At 37.2% G+C, this 17,423-nt stretch overlaps 1 protein-coding gene across 2 annotated transcripts in view; it reads right to left on the minus strand.

The window, feature by feature from the left end:
* The window catches only part of LOC149840607 (ubiquitin carboxyl-terminal hydrolase 5-like), a 114,211-nt gene that overhangs the window by 54,123 nt on the left and 42,665 nt on the right, over nt 1-17,423 (minus strand). For both annotated transcript variants that reach the window (XM_090003224.1, XM_090003225.1), the window contains exons 9-10: nt 13,276-13,533; nt 13,025-13,173 (exon numbers count right to left, since the gene is read on the minus strand). In XM_090003224.1, coding sequence (XP_089859350.1) covers nt 13,025-13,173; nt 13,276-13,533 — 407 coding nt within the window. The remainder of the gene's footprint in view (nt 1-13,024; nt 13,174-13,275; nt 13,534-17,423) is intronic.

Raw genomic sequence — 17,423 nt, forward strand, 5'->3', positions numbered from 1 at the left:
CCATCTCTCGTTTTCTCTTTTTTTGTTTTTCTTCAGTCTTTTCTTCTCCTGTTTAGTGGATTCACGCCTCACGTGAATCCCTAAGCTGTTCACGTAAGGGAATCACGTGAAACCTGGTTCACGATATCCCCTATTCTGGTTCACGATATCCCTTCTTCTACTGGGTTGGATATCAAAGTCTGATCGTGCTTTCGGGGCAGACCTGCGACATCAAATCTGGGATTCTAAACCCCTTTGATGTCCAGCCTGCTGTGTGACAACTTCTTTGGAGTCGACACTCAGAACCCCTCTCTCGTATTATATTCCTTTTGACTGTTACGAGTGGGATCCCTCTCTCGTATTATATTCCTTTTGACTGTTACAAGTGGGATCCACTTTGAAAATACAGTCTGGATTTTTTTTTTCTCTTCTTTTCTTCCATTCCTCATTGCTTCCACATTAAAATTACAGTCTGAATTTCTTTTCATTGCTTAAATATCTGACCTTACAAAAGTAAAAAAAAAACTCAGTCTTGGAATACAGTCTGCATTTCTTTTGACAGCCTCTGGTCGCCAATTTTCGAGTTTCTCAGTTGTCAAAAAAAAAAAAAAAGAAGTCAGCAAACCTCTCTGGCTGCAGACTGAGGACTCTGTGGGTACTCTGGTAACACAAAAAGGGGTTCCTTTTCTTGTTAAAACTCTTCTTCATGGATCTTCATTCCTATTCATCCAATCTCTCTTCAAGTTTTCTCACTCAACTCGTTTCTGAAAAGTTAACTACCTCAAACTTCTTGATTTGGAAGAGACAAATCATTCCTTTTATAAGGAGTCAAGGTCTCTTAGGTCACCTTGATGGAACCACTCTCGCTCCACTCAAATTTGTTACGAGAGAAGAAAAAGATGACAAAAGAGTAAGTTCAATTGTATATGTCAAGAATGTAGAGTACCTCAACTGGGAAAGGAAAGATCAGTCGGTGGTTGCATATATCACTTCCACCTTGTCCCAAGAGGTCCTTGTTGCAATTCCCGACAATTGTACTGCTCTGCAACTTTGGGAAAAATTGGTTCAAACATATTCACAAGTTTCGCAGGCACGAATGGTTTTCTCAAGAGGGAATTTCAAATGCTGAGAAAAGATTCCATGACCATCATGGAATATCTAAACAAGATGAAGACTATCACAGACCAACTTGCAGTTATAGGATGTGCGGTGAGTGACAGTGATATGGTGCAACAGACTCTGAGTGGATTGGGATCCGACTACAATATGATCGTCACTTCACTATTTTGTCTCCCTGCCCTTCCTACATTTGATGAGTTGCGAGCAAAATTGATTCAGTATGAGATGACTCTGAAAGGGTTCTCTGAGGAATCTCACATTCACACAAATTCCCAAGAAGTTTTTGCCACAGGAGTGACTTATGGTAGAGGACGAGGACGAGGAGGACAAGGGCGCAGTGGACACGGAGGGCGTGGTCTGCTTCCCACTCCAAATACGTCAACTCATGCGCAGGGATCAAGAACCATTCCTACTTGCTTCCTTTGTAACAAAAAAGGGCATATCAAAGCGAATTGTTGGCATAATCCAGAGAATAAAGGAAAGGGTCCACAGACAGAAAACAAAAGGAAGTTATCAAATAGTGGAGAGATTAAAGATCTGCTAATATCTGCCTTGTCAGAGTTGAAATTGAAGCAGAGTGATGAAGGTACTTGGTTTGTCGACTCAGGGGCAGCGACTCATGTGACAGGTGATGCAGGTAAAATTTCTAATCCCATTCCTTATTTTGGAAAAAGTAAGATTGTCACTAGAGATGGATCCCACCATCCTATTTCTCATGTTGGAAAAACTGTCATTCCAATGTCATATTCCACTCTTACTCTTTCAGACGTTCTTCATGCTCCTGACATTAAGAAAAATATTGTCTCTGTTTCCAAACTTATTGATGATAATAATGCTTCAGTTGAATTCACTCCCTTTGTGCAGGTCAAGGACCTACGCACGAGGGAAACATTCGCTGAAGGAAAGAGACGAGGCAATATGTATGTCTTTGAAGAAGCTCCTTGTCATGTTGTTCGCCCTGTCCACTTGAATTCAAAGCCCTCATTAGAGTCGTGTTCATCCTCTTCTGCTAATGTTTTTAGTATTTCTGAATGTAATAAGTCATTCTTATGGCATAGTCGGTTAGCACATTGTGGGAGTCATTTTATTGAGAAACTTGTATCTAATAATCTCATTCCGAAAGAAAGTCTCTATAGGGATGAGAAAAGTCACAAATGTTCCAGTTGTCTTTCCTGCAAGAGTCATGTATTGCTTTTTCATTCCATTAATAAGAGAGCTTCAAAACCTTTTGAGATAATTTGTTCTGATGTATGGGGACCTGCTCCAATTGCCTCTGGATCTGGAAGCAAATACTATCTAATATTTGTTGATAACTATTCTTGATACACTTGGATATATTTCATAAAAAATAAGTCGGAAGTCTTCTCTTTGTTTCAAAATTTTCTTTCCCTTGTCAAAAAACAATTTTCTGAGTCCATTCAATTTTTCCAATGTGATGGAGGTGGGGAATTCTCATCTCGTGATTTTATTTCTTTTCTTCAAAATAACGGAATAGGAAGAAGGGTGTCCTGTCCTCACACCCCTCAACAAAATGGAATTATTGAACGAAAACACAGGCATATCGTTGAAAGTGCCATGAGTATGCTTCATGACAGCAATCTTCCCATCAACCTATGGACAGAAGCTTTTCATTCTGCCGTGCATGTGATAAATAGACTGCCTATGGTTGTTCTGGAAAATAAGTCTCTTTATCACTGTCTTTTTGGAACTCATCCTAGTTATTATAATCTGCGTGTTTTTGGATGTGTCTGCTATGTACATATCGATCAGTCCCTGAGAAACAAGTTTCAAGACAAGGCCCAAAAGTGCAGATTTGTGGGATATGCATATGACTACAAAGGATATAGGTGTTATGATCCCACCAACAAACGCATCAGAACCTCAAGAAACGTTGTCTTTGATGAACAAAATTTTGATCACGGAGCTGACACAACAAATATGCCAACTGAAATTTATTATCCTTGGCTGAGATCAGAACTTTTTGCTGGCTCCAATGAAGCATGTTCCTCAGACTGTGTGCAACAAGGAGTGGTGTTTGAGAACACTAGGACGTCGGGGTCACAGAATGCAGAGGAAGTACCGGGCAGATACAAAGGTATTGTCTATTCTAGACAGAGACCGACAACATCAAGCCATTCAGATCATGTCTCAGTCGCCAATCCTGTGCCTTCTCATACTCTTACAGCCAGAAAATCAAGCCGCATACGACATCTTATTGACAGGTGGGTCAGTTATAACAACTTTTCCTTGGATCTTCAACTGTTTTTAACTGCCATCAATAAGGACGAAGAGCCCATCATGTATTATCAGGTCGCCGCTTCTATGAAATGGGTAGAAGCCATGAACGATGAAATGCAAGCCTTGCATGAATGTGGAACATGGGAAGTTGTTCCCAGACCACCTGATAAAAATGTTGTCGGATGCAAATGGGTCTACAAAATCAAGTACAAGCCAGATGGAACCATTGAACGATATAAGGCAAGGCTTGTAACAAAAGGATTCACTCAAGAAGCAGGGCAATACAATGATGAGACTTTTAGTCCGGTTGTAAGAATGGGAACGATTCGAATCATCATCTCCCTGACTGTTGAACATGGATGGAATTTGAGTCAGCTTGATGTAAAAAATGCATTCTTACATGAGAATTTGAAGGAAGAAGTATACATGGAACAACCCCCTGAATATCAAGAACAAAATTGTAAAACCCATGTATACAAGCTAAAAAGAGCCATCTACGGCCTGAAGCAAGCATCTCGCTCTTGGTTTGATAGCTTCTCGCTAGAGATTCAGAAACATGGATTTCCACGTTCCATGTTGGACCACTCATTGTTTATTTTTAAAAGCCCGCATGTGACCACTCTATTATTAATTTATGTCGATGATATTATCATCACAGGAAACTCTGCGGACCACATCCAAGAAATAAAAGACTTATTAGGTCAATGGTTCAAAATGAAAGATCTTGGAATTCTACGTTATTTTCTTGGTGTAGAAGTTGATAACCAGGCTCATGGCTTGACACTCACTCAACACAAGTACACCGTAGACGTTCTAAGCAAGGCAGGCATGAAAGACTGCAAACCTCTGGGAACTCCGAGTGTACTTCATCAAAAACTTAGCGCTCATGATGGAGATTTGTGTGATGACCCCACCAGGTATCGCAGCATAATAAGAATGTTACAATACCTCACATTCACTAGACCTGATATTGTTTATTCAGTCAATCAAGTGTCTCAATTTATGCATGCGCCACGTACTGGACATATGGAAGCAGTCAAGAGGATCATTCGATATCTGAAAGGGACTATTGGAGATGGATTGATATATTTACCACAGTCATATGGCCAAGACGAGCACGAAATTACTGTATATTGTGATGCAGACTGGGCAGGGGATCCTGACGAACGAAGATCTACATCAGGATATTGTGCCTTTATTGGAAGAAATTTAGTCTCTTGGAGCAGTAGAAAACAAAAAGCTATCGCTAGATCAAGCACTGAGGCTGAATATAGATCCATGGTTGCTGGCACTGCCGAAGTCACATGGATCAAGCATCTTCTAACTGAAGTAGGAGAAAAGATCTCCCACACTACCTTGCTCTGTGACAATCAAAGTGTCATCAACATGTCTTTCAATCCAGTACATCACAGTCGTGCCAAGCACATTGAGATCGACCAACACTTTGTGAGACAGAAGGTTGAAGAAAAAGAGATTGAGCCTGAGTTTGTCAGCACTGAAAGACAGGTTGCGGACATATTTACCAAAGGGTTAACCAAGGACCGCTTTTGGATGCTTAAAAGCAAGTTGTTCATGGTTCAAAACCATAATCAACTTGAGGGGGGGTGAAAAAGGTGCATAGGATCTGACCTGATCCATGTAACATGTAACGTAACCATTTAACAATTTTTTCATTTATCGGGTCTGGATACACCAGACCCGGACCCAAACTGTAATGTAACTTAAATACACAAGTTAGGTCACGATTTCATTTACTGAAATCGTGACAGCCGTAACTGCTCTCTCTCTCTCTCTTCTCTTTCTCAATGCAGGTGCAGCGCAGAGAAAAACTTTCAATCACCCCCTATATATACTAAATTGAGAAGTGGGGGGGCTCCAACATATACGTTGGAGTCCCTCCAACGGTTATAAATATAACCATTGGAGGAGGGCTCCAACGTATATGTTGTGGGCCCCCCATGTTACAATATTGAATAAAAACAAAAAATAAAAAATAAAAAGAAAGAAATAAAAAAGGAAAATACAATCATATTCTCAAATGAGAATATGCGTAAAATATGAAAAATGACCGAAATACCCTTATCAAATTATGAATATATATTTATATCTATATATATACTTAGATAGATACATATACATATAATATATATATATATATGAATATATATATATAAAGAACATTATATTTTAATAGGATCAGTATCCCTAAGGGTAAAACTCTTCGTTTAGAAAAATCACTTTATGGTCTTAAACAGGAACCAAAAGCCTGGTATGACAGATTTAGTCGTTTTATAACTTATATTGATTTTCAATCTTGTTTGACTGACACTGCTTTGTTTGTTTATTAAGAATATTGATGCAGGCATTATTGTTCTCCTTCTCTATGTGGACGATATGATCATCACCGGAGGTGACAAAGAGGGAGTTACAAACATAAAAACCCTTCTTAAAACTCATTTTGAAATAACTGACTTAGGTTTATTAAGATATTTTTTAGAAATTGAAGTTGCTTATTCCCCTCATGGGTATTTAATATTTCAGTCTAAATTTGTCTTTGATATTGTTTCAGGTCTGAAATTGAAATTACAGATGACAAGAAAATAGACACTCCAGGAAGTTGTCAACATCAAAATGAGGATTGAGGATGGAGAATCTTTTGATGAACACACTCCTTACAAACAGCTTATCAGAGCACTTTCCTATCTCTCCATTACTCGGACAGATATAGCATATGTTGTACACATAGCGAGTCAATTTCAACATGCTCCCACCTCTGTTCACATGGGAGCAGTCTTGCGTATTATTAGATACATAAAGTCCTCCCTTTCACAAGGACTCTTCTTATCTGCTTCGTTGTCTTTAGATTTAATTTGTTAAAATTAAATGTATACAAATACTCGACAAGGGTATTTCTATCTTTTTATATTTATAACAGTCCACTAGGGACCGAAATGTAACTTTTATATTTCTTATTTTCTGTTTTTTTGTCATATTGTCATACTTTTTGATTGTTGGGAGACTGTCCAACGTCTGTTGGACTGCCTCCCATTCATTAGGTGAAGCTCTATAAATAGAGTCTCACCTCTCCCTTGTAAGCATGCTTTTTGTAAAGCATTTTTCAGTGATATTATAAAGCCCTCTTTATCTTTCAATAAGTTTTTATGCCTTGTTGTTGTCTTGTATTTCATCTCTTATGAGATTGTAATCGGTCCATTAGAGACCACAATTCGTGTGTTGGTATAAGTCTGTTTGACTTTCTATTTGTGCATCCTTGATTCATTTCATGGTATCAAAGCTAAGGACTTTTCAAAAAGGCTTCCTTAGTGATCCCCTTGCGGTAGTGCCCTTCACGCTCGTGTTAGTCATCCCTCTATTCAAATCTTTGCAATTCACTATGAGAAAAAAAGATTCTACCTCCGTCAACACATACAAGCTAAATGAGAACTATTTGATGTGGGCAACGACAATAGAAAATCACATAAAAGGCAAAAAACAATGGGGATTTGTTAGTGGCTCTACTAACGAACCCCAACTCAAATTGACTAGAAGAGAAGGAGATCAAGTCAAAGTATTGTCCAAAGAATAAAAGGAAAAGGCTTTATAAGAATACCAAGACAAGTTGGAGGATTGGGAAGCAAGCAACGCTCAAATTCTCTCATGGTTTATGAATACTATGGAACTTAAGATTACCACCAACATCATCAAATTCAAGAAGGCATGTGATACATGGGTCTTCTTAAAGAATTCATTTATTCAAAAGGATATGGCTAGACTATATTACCTCCAAGACAAAGTACGTAATGCAAAACAAGGAGACAAAAGTGTGAGATTTCTATGGGGTTTTATCCCCTATTTGGGATGAATTGGACATGTTAGAACCTAAATGGGAAGGTTCGGTTATTGAAATAAGAAAAGCTCAAATAGAAAGAGAAAACCTTTTCGCTTTCTTGTATGACCTCCGGCCGGAATTTGAACAAGTTAGGTCCTCTTTACTTCATAAGACCTCAATTCCTTCTATAAGTGATGCTCTTGCGCAAATTTGCCAAGAAGAAACAAAACTTGGCATGCATAAGTCAAATGATGAGGTTCTTGCCATGGCAAGACCCAAAAACTTTGTAAAAATATATAAACCCCCTCATTTTGAGAGAAAAAACAATGGAGAAAGACATCATGGAGGGTACAAGGGTGGATACAAGGGCAAAATCATTTGTCATCATTGTAAGGAACTGGGACACATAAGATCGCATTGTCCCAAATTTAAGAAGGTAGCCGCTCTAAGTGAAGAAACTCAAGATATCAAGAAAGAAGGTAACTTCAATGATTTGACAATTGCTCAAATAGCGCAGGCTGTTTCACATATCTTTAAAGTGACTCCTACATCCGGTGCAACCATCTCTTCCTCTTCTTCTCCAGGTAAGACCACTTGGATTTTGGATTCATGAGCATCTTTTCACATGACATATAATGAATCCCTACTATCCGATGGAACCAATTCATATTTTTCATGTGTGTCAACCGCCGATGGCACTTCTTTAAAAGTCAAAAGTATAAGAAATCTTAAAGACACTTCAAAAAACTTTTTTGTTCCAAACGTAAGGGTTATTCCAAAGTTAGATTTAAACATTTTTTCAATTTCTCAAATTTCTGATAATGGGTGTAAAGTGTTCTTCTCATCTAAGGCTTGTTGGGTGCAGGATCTCCAATTAGGAAAGCTCATTGGGCAAGGCCATAGAAGAGGAGATCTCTATTATATGGACTTTTTATGTATACCCAAAAACTCTTTTTGTAATCATGTCAAAGACATGGATTTAGATCTTTGCATGAAAGATTAGGACATCGAAGTATATCCAAACTATCTCATTTTTTATTTTTGAAAAATTTTTGTAAAGATAAAGATTTTGTATGCGAAGATTGTATACTTGGAAAATGCAAATGATAACTTTTGGATTAAGAACTTCCTCTTCTAATGAAATCTTTAAATTGGTTCACTCGGATGTATAGGTCCCGCTCCTATCATGTCAAAGGGAGAATATTCATATTATGTTACATTCATAGATGATTTCAGTAGACATACTTGGATTTTCTTCCTCAAGCTTAAATCAGAAGTTTTTTCGTATTTTAAAAATGTTTATAACCTTTTTATAAACCAATTTAAAACAAATATTAAAGTCTTCTACTCCGACTCAAGGAGAGAGTTTCTTTCAAATGAATTTCAATCATATCAAAAAAATCATGAAATCTTACACCAACGATCTTGTCCAAGGACTCCTCACCAAAATGGTATTTCCGAAAGAAAACATCGTCACATTATTGAGACTGCTAGAACTCTTCTTATCTCAAAGAATATTCCAAAACAATTTTGGGCCGAAGTTGCACTTACTGCAATATACCTAATAAATAGAATGCCTTCTCAAGTCTTGGAAAACAAATCTCTAATTGATTTTTTTTTTAAATTTCTCCTTACTTGAAAAGACTAAGGGTATTTGAAAGTAAATGTTTTGCGCTTCTTGAAAGATATAACAAACTCTCTCCCAAAGTCATAAAATGTGTCTTTCTTGGATATGCCGAGAATCAAAAAAGCTATCAATGCTATGATCAAACAAATGACAAACTTTATGTTTCTAGAAATGTTATTTTTCTTGAAAAAAAAAAACGGATTTTATTTTGAAAAACCCAAGGAAGAAACCAAGTATGACTTTTTATTTGATTTATTACGTAAATCAAATAATGAAATTGTTAATGACATTGAAAAATTTGAGTCTATCAATGACTCTAGTGAAGAAAGAGAACCATCCCAAAATCTCTTAGAGTATTCTAGACGAGATAATGTGGAGCATTCATGTGCCTTTGAAAGATATAATCAATCAACAAATATTGAGAAAACTAGTGTTAGGAGATCTGAATAAATTCATAGACCTCCAACTAGATTTGTGTCATATGAATCTTTTACTCCAAACTATAGGGTTTGCCATGAATTCATAGCTATCCATTCATATCATGAACCATCTAATTACAATGAAGCTAAAAACATAGACGAGTGAGTAGAAGCCATGAAAATAGAATTTGATGCAATGCATAAATTCAATACTCGAACAATTCAACCTCTTTCCAAGCTATGTCACAGAGATTCGGCTAGCAAGGTGCCGCACCCGCGTCGACGCGACTCGACGCGGGTGCGGGTGCGGCACCGGGTGCGGTCAACCCAATCCTGGGTGCGTTGACCGCACTCAGGATCATTTAGGTCCATTTTTTGTTTTGGATTTTTTTTTTTAAATTGCCCTATGAAATGGGCAGCGAAATTTTTAAAAAAAAAATCTGCTGACTGCTGCAGCTGCTGCTCCTAATCCTTCTTTTTCGTAAAGGATTTTCTCTCTCCATAATAAATGATAGACAGCTGCTGCTCCTAATCCTTCTTTTTCGTAAAGGATTTTCTCTCTCCATAATAAATGATAATGATGGTGGTAGCCTTGCTGGCTATTAGTATTCATTGTTCTCCTGACGAGATGGGTGCGTGCAACTGTATATAAAATGAAATTTGAAAAAACTCGGCTCGGGGGAACCCCCGACCCCCTTATATATATATATATATATATACATTTTTGCCCCTGCCGCACCCCCGCACCCGGGTTTTTTGGAAGTGCCGACCCCCTTATATATATATATATATATATATATATATATATATACATTTTTGCCCCTGCCGCACCCCCGCACCCGGGTTTTTTGGAAGTGCCGAATCCCCGCACTCGCACCCGCACCCATGTGACATAGTTTCCAAGGGAAAAAAGACTATAGAGTGTAGATGGGTCTTTAAAATCAAAACAAAAAGTGATAGGTCTCTAGAAAGACACAAAGAATGATTAGTTGCAAAAGGATACTCTCAAGAATATGGAATAGATTATGAGAAGACATTTGCCCCAGTAGCCCGTATGACCACAGTTAAGACTTTAGTTGCAGTAGCATCCATTAGAAAATGGCCTAATTATCAATTAGATGTTAAAAATGCATTACTAAATGGAATTTTAAATGAAGTGTACATGAATCCTCCTCCTGGTTTGACTATTGAAAATGGTATGATTATTTGACTTCAAAAGGCTTTGTATGGGCTTAGCAAGCCCCTAAAGCATGGTATGATTGGTTTAGTAATACCATATTGAAATTTGATTTTAAATCCTATTACACTGACACTGCTCTGTTTATAAGATCTACAGGTACCTCTCTTATTATTATTCTTTTATATGTTGATGACATGATCATCACTAGCAATGATCAAAAGGAAATTAAAGAAATTAAATTTATGCTTAAAAAATCTTTTGGTAAATCTTTTGATACGACTGATCTTGGTTTTTTGAGATATTTCATAGGCATTGAAGTGACTTACTCGCCAAGGGGATACACTTTATCTCAAATCAAGTTTGCAGCAGATATTGTTGCACGTTCGAGAATCACTGACACAAAGTGTGCAAACACACATGAGATGATAAATGCAAAAATGAGAGCTGAAGATGGAGTACTATTAGATGATCCAACACCTTTTGGCAACTTATCAGATCATTAATGTACCTTTCTATTTCTAGACATGATATTGCGCATGTTGTACATAATGTCAGCCAGTTTCAACATGTGCCCACATCAGTTCACATGAGTGCCATGTTGAGAATAGTTCGATATATCTACAAAACTGTTTTTAAAGGGCTTCGTCGTCTTTAAATCTCATTGCTTATATTGATTTTGACTGAGGAGGAGATTCTAACAACTGTCACTCAACTACTGGTTTTTGTGTCTTTTTAGGTGATTCTCTTATTTCTTGGCGATGCAAGAAACAATAAAAGGTATCATTATCCTCCACTGAAGCTGAGTATAGGGCAATGGCTACAACAATCACTGAAGTTGTGTGGATGCGAACATTACTTTCAGATATGGGAGTTGATATTTTAGAGCCTTCAAAATTATGCTACGACAACAAAAGTACTATATACATTGCCAACAATCATACCTTTCATGAGCAAACAAAACACATTGAGATGGATTGTCACTATGTTAGCAAATAATATTTGAAGGGGACTATTACGTTGCCATATGTTGAGTCCGAATTTCAGATCGCAGACTTCTTCACCAAAGCTCTTCCTTTGCCTAGATTTTTGTATCTTCTTAGCAAACTTTCAGTGATTTCATTGTAAGTTTGAAGAGTGTTAAATTTAAATGTATACAAATACCCAACAAGGGTATTTCTGTCTTTTAGAACAGTCCACTAGGGACTGAAATGTAACTTTTATATTTCTTTTTAATTTCTTATTTTATGTTTTCTTCTGTCATACCTTTGACTGTTGCCAACGTTTGTAGGACTTCCTCCCATTTATTAGGTGAGGCTCTATAAATAGAGCCTCATATCTCCCTTGTAAGCATGCTTTTTGTAAAGCATTTTTCAATGATAAGATAAAGCCCTCTTTATTTTTCAATAGGCTTTTATGCCTTGTTGTTTTGTATTTCATCTCTTATGAGATTGTAATCGGTCCATTAAAGACAACGATTTGTGTGTTGGTATAAGTCTCTTTGACTTTCTATTTACGCATCCTTGATTCATTTCATAATTGCCTATACTTATGCAGATTGGGAAGGTGATCTCAATAATAGATACTCAAGCACTGGATTTTGTGTTTTTTTAGGTGAATCGTTAATTTCATGGAGATGCAAAAATCAGCAGAAGATCTCTCTCTCCTCCACCGAAGCTGAATATAGAGTCATGGCCACCACGACAATGAAAGTAGTTTAGCTCATACGTCAGTTAGGTGACATGGGAGCTGGAGCAATACAAGCTGTAAGAATGTGTTGTGACAACAAGAGTGCGATCTATATTGCCAGCAACCGAACATTTCATGAATGCACCAAACATATTGAGATGAATTGTCACTACGTCAGAGAGGAATATCTACATGGAACTATTGATCTGCCTTATGTTACATTGTAATACCAATTAGCAGATTTTTTCACCAAACCTCTTACTGCTCTCATATTTCACTTTCTCTTAAACAAACTTTCGCTCATTGTATTGTAAGTTTAAGGGAGAGTGTTAAAATGTAAAATGTAACATATATAATATATATAATAATATTATTATATTATATTATATTATTATATTATATTATTATTAGATTTTTGTATTTATTGTCCAGATCATTTTAAACTAGAAATTACATTCTATAGGACTTGACTAGCTATGTAGTCGTTGGACTATATTTAGAGTCGTTGGACTAGGTCCAACAACTCTCAAGGAGAGCTCTAATCTCTTCCACTTGTATAAATAGGGGTGATCCCCCTCCATTTTGTTTCAATGTTTCTTAAGCATTTCTTGTGAAGAAATAAAGATTTATTTATTTTAGTGTGTTCTTCCATTTTTACCCTTTTATGGGTTATGCTTCAAGTGTCTCCAATAGACACCCTTTTGAAGATTTCTCGTGCTTTGTGGAAGACCACCATTTCATTACACAGTTTGCATCCAAATTTTGTTGCTCATGTGTTTGAACAAGGGAATAAGGCCCATGGAAAGGGCAATTCCACAAAATTTTCCATGGAAAGAAAAGCAACCTTAGTCTAGGGTTTGCCAATATATTCCTAAGTTTACTGACAATAACATACACACAGGAAAGACCACTCAAGTAATGCAACTCAGAAAAACCTTTCAACTTACACATCCTGCTGACGGTGTATTAACTGCAGAAAATTTGTATTCTTCACAAACTTTGGAAGCTTATATGCAGCAAGGTGGTCATCATCCTTTATGCTGGATAGGGAAATTAAAGGGTCGTCTAGGAAACGGTGAATCAAATGACTACGTATCTGCAGGTAGCATAATGCCAGTGATAATTAATTGAACAACCAAAACCAATCAAACCAACACTTAAAACACATCATTAGATCAAGAACTTATCAACTACAAACCTCTGCAAGCCGGAGCTTCTCCCCTGTCTTCAATGAGCAAGCACCACTAATAGCTTGAATTAGATCCCTGCATTTACCATGCTTGGGCACAATTACAGTGCATGGTGTTGGCAGAGCACTTCCATCACTACTGAAGACCATAAGGGTCATCGACCGAGTTTTTGTTGATGGTAATGGCAATGAGAGGTACATGAAAGGATCAAAAGTAATAGAAACTTTCCCACAAACAGGGCAAACCAATGTTGACTTATATTGACCCTGAAAAGTTCACATTAATCAGGAAAATGTTAAGGCAGTAAACCACTTTAGCTACTAGCATCCAAGAGAAAAATTGGAAAGGGTGCATCTCGTAATTAACCAGAAATGACAAGTTCTCTACGACATCCAACTACTGAGAATGACATCCAACAGGCAAAATTTCATGTAACTTCCAGTATTATCCAAAATTCCATAGGCAACATGTTAGTGTTGTTGTCCAGCATTCATGGAACAATATGTGAATAATTTCAAGTGCTACATAACATTTCCAATTGTAGTGACAAATCTCATTTCTAAAATAACCTCATTAGGAATATGTTCGGGAAATATCAAAATGCAACAATTGTAATTTTGGGGTTTAAAAAAGTTCTCATCAAAATTTGGCAATATTTTTTTACAGAAGTTTAACTTTGGTCCAGTAAAAGAAGATCTTGCAAGGTGTCCACAATATGTTTATGAAGAATATCATAAAAGATCCACAGGAAGTCAATTTCACAGACATTTGTCACTTGGCCCCAAAAGAATAACTTATTCACATGATTCAGTTGAAAATGTTCTAAAAACATAGTATGAAGAGAAGTTTCTCAGCACAAGGGAGGAAGGTTCCACTTCTTATCCAGGCAAGTAACCGACAGCAAATATATGGCTATAGCACTTCATTACAATTCATTCCTAGGTTGAAAAACAAAGACTTAGTAAGGAAAGAGAAAGGCAACCTACTATGAACATGTGGATTGATGTTATCACAGATATGTCATTATTGTTGAAGTTTTTGGGATTTTGCAGCTTGCAATTCAATAACCACTCTGGTAAGGTTAAACATATCAACAAGAATGTAGGACAGGAAATAAGAAATGAATCCTTCCATATGCAATGTAATTTAATTTAAAGGAAAACACAATGTCTAACATGCAGAAAGAATGGGATAGTCTTCATCAACAGTAAATTTGTCAAACACAGATTCCATCCTTAAGTCATGAAAAAAGTTCCACTCATCACTACAGTATTTGAGGCAAACCATCACAATCATATACATCAGAATTCACAATTTGAATGGATAGAGAAGAATGGTAATGGTCAAGCCATGACTTTTTTGGAAGGATCACTGGCTGTTAGAAGTGCATCATTCTAGCAGATTTCTATGACTATCTGTGAGAGATCATCATAAGGATAGAAGAATTGCTGATTGTTAGATGGACAGAGAAGAATGGCAGATAGGTAGGACCCGTGAAATGAGAGGAGCTGCGTGAGTGGAAGCAGAGGAACTTTCAGCCCTACTCCAATCATACTGTTTATCTAATTCCCAGGACATGCTATTCTGGAGACACTCGACATCTAGAGAATGCTGTTTATCTTCTTGTAATTCAGCTTTAATGGCGCCAGATAATGCCCCCTCTGGACAGTTTTGTCACCAAGGGCAGGTTCTGTGGTTAGTACTTAGTAGCACAAATTAGAGCCTTGCCCTGTTAAAATATGATTGTACATATATATATATATATATATATATATATATATATATATATATATATATATATATATATATATATATCCTTTGTAATACCCACTAGGGGTAAAATAGTCTTTTTATCCCCATTCACGCCATGTACATTTCTCCCTATTTCTTTTTCCTTTTCCTTTTCTTTTCTTTTTCCTTTTTCCTTTTTACCTTGGAATTGCCCCCCCTTAAGGGACGTTGGAGCCTCCTAACGGTCACATTTGTGACTGTTGGAAGGGCTCCAACGTCCCTTAGGAGCCCTTCCAAGGGTTCTCCTTTGTGCCTATAAATAAAGGGGTTCTCCCCCATTGTAAGTATGCTTCTTTTGAAGCCCTCTTGAGTGGAATATGTTTTCTCACTTCATCTTGTGTGTTTTTACCACTTTTTGTGGTGTGTTGTATTTTTGCCCATTAGTGGCTATTCGTGTATGTGTGTGTTTTGCTCTTGGAGATATCGCTTCTCTCATTTGGCACTTCATTACATGCCCAGCAACTTGAAAGTCAGAGGGTTCAACTTGGCTAATAGATATAAGTGATGCTATGCATCTGATGAACACAGGCAACATAATTTTTTGGAGCTGCACATTCTTCCAGTGCATTTATCAGATGGCATGGTTGGATTTGCACATAGGTCTCCAGGCAGTCTCCACTATTAGAGATCTAATTGTGGCGAGTAAGGACAATAGCTAAGAATTGCTTGATTGTATGGAGTTGGTGGCGATGCTCAGCCTGGTGCAAGAAATGGAAGGAGCAAAACAGCAGGATTTTGAGGGTCAAAAATTGGATCCCATGGCTATTTGCCTCTATCTTCAGGGTGACACCTGTTTCAGTCTCTTTGTAAGGTTTGAATGATCTTCACTCTGTAGCAGTGACCTATTCACTTAGATGTTTTGAAAACAAAAAATCTTACACCAAAAAAATAATAATAATTTGAATGAACTTTTCCAAATCAACTTAAATTCGATGGAGAATAAAGTTGAAGAGGGGAGGCCTTTATGTACCAGATCACTAAGATCCTAGCATATGTTGCTCTAGCATTATGAAGAACCATAAAGATAAGATCATGATGACTTCCAGTTCAAAAACTAAAGTTTGGTCCTGATGGCCATCAAGGCAGTTTAGATGAGCAACTTGTTAGACAGGGCCAATATCATGCATTTGTATTTGTATTTAAGTTTGGATACGGATACGGATACGGATCCAAACTACTTGTAACATGTCCAGCCAATATTGGGGCATACTTGTAACCTATTAGAGTTACTTGTAAAGTACCATGTATTAGGTTTTGTTTTATAAACTAAAGGAAGAGATCATGATTTTTCCAATTTGGAAAAACGTGAGCAGTTGCAGCCCCATTATCTTTCTTCTCTGCAGTTTCTTGTTCACCGTTCTAGAGAATTCTGACATGGTATCAGAGCCAGGTTGATCCGAGGGCTGAAGGTTTTTCCAACAGGTACGTCTCTCATAGATCTTATTCCCCTCCTTATTTCTTTTCTACATGTTCACTGTTCTGCGTCTTCCCCTTTCTAAATATCCTCTTTTATTCCCCATCTGCTATTTCTTTCTCCATATTACTCCCTTCTGATTTGCGTTAAATTTATTCCCTAATCTTCATTTCTCTGAAACTGGATTGGGTTTGTTTTTCAAAACAGTTTCACGGTAACCATTATCTCCCTCAAACCAGTTGGGTCTGGGACAAACCTGTTTCACGATCCACAATTCCTTTGTTTCCTGAAACTGATTTGGGTTTACGTCAAATCAATTTCACGAAAACCTTTTCATTCAGTTTCACGATTCCATATCGAGTTTAGATTTGCTTGTCTTCCCTAATCCTCGATTTATGTTGCTGCTTACTTGCATTTGTTACTGTTGTGTGCAATCGTAAATTAAAAAAAAAATTGAAATCAGATTACATCTGTACAGCAGGCCTGTGATTTCTCATTCACGTTAAGTACTCGAGCTTTCTCTTGTAAAAAAAAAAAAGGAGATGAGTCTTATTCTATTGCATCGTGATTGCGCACGCCAAAAATTTTATTCATGGATTCTTCTTCTCAGTCATTTCTCTCATCTAATTTTCTTGGTCAACTTATTTCTGAAAAACTTACCAATTCGATTTAGGGTTTAGGGATTTCTGGAAAAGACAAATTCTTCCCTTTATTAAAAGTCAAGGTCTCTCTGGACATCTCACTGGATCAATCCCAACCCCTCCAGAATTTATTAAACAAGGAACTAAGGATGGAAATGAGGTTGATTCTATACAACAAATTCCAAATCCCCAGTACGAGATTTGGATGAAGCGTGATCAGGCTGCAGTTGCTTTTATTATCTCTACTATCTCTCAAGAACTAAGTCACGGGGACTCGGCAAAACAAGTGTCGCACCCGCGTCGACGCGAC

The sequence above is a fragment of the Nuphar pumila genome, chromosome 4 (genome assembly GCF_984573655.1).
Source record: "Nuphar pumila chromosome 4, dmNupPumi1.hap1.1, whole genome shotgun sequence".
Taxonomy (NCBI): Eukaryota; Viridiplantae; Streptophyta; class Magnoliopsida; order Nymphaeales; family Nymphaeaceae; genus Nuphar; species Nuphar pumila.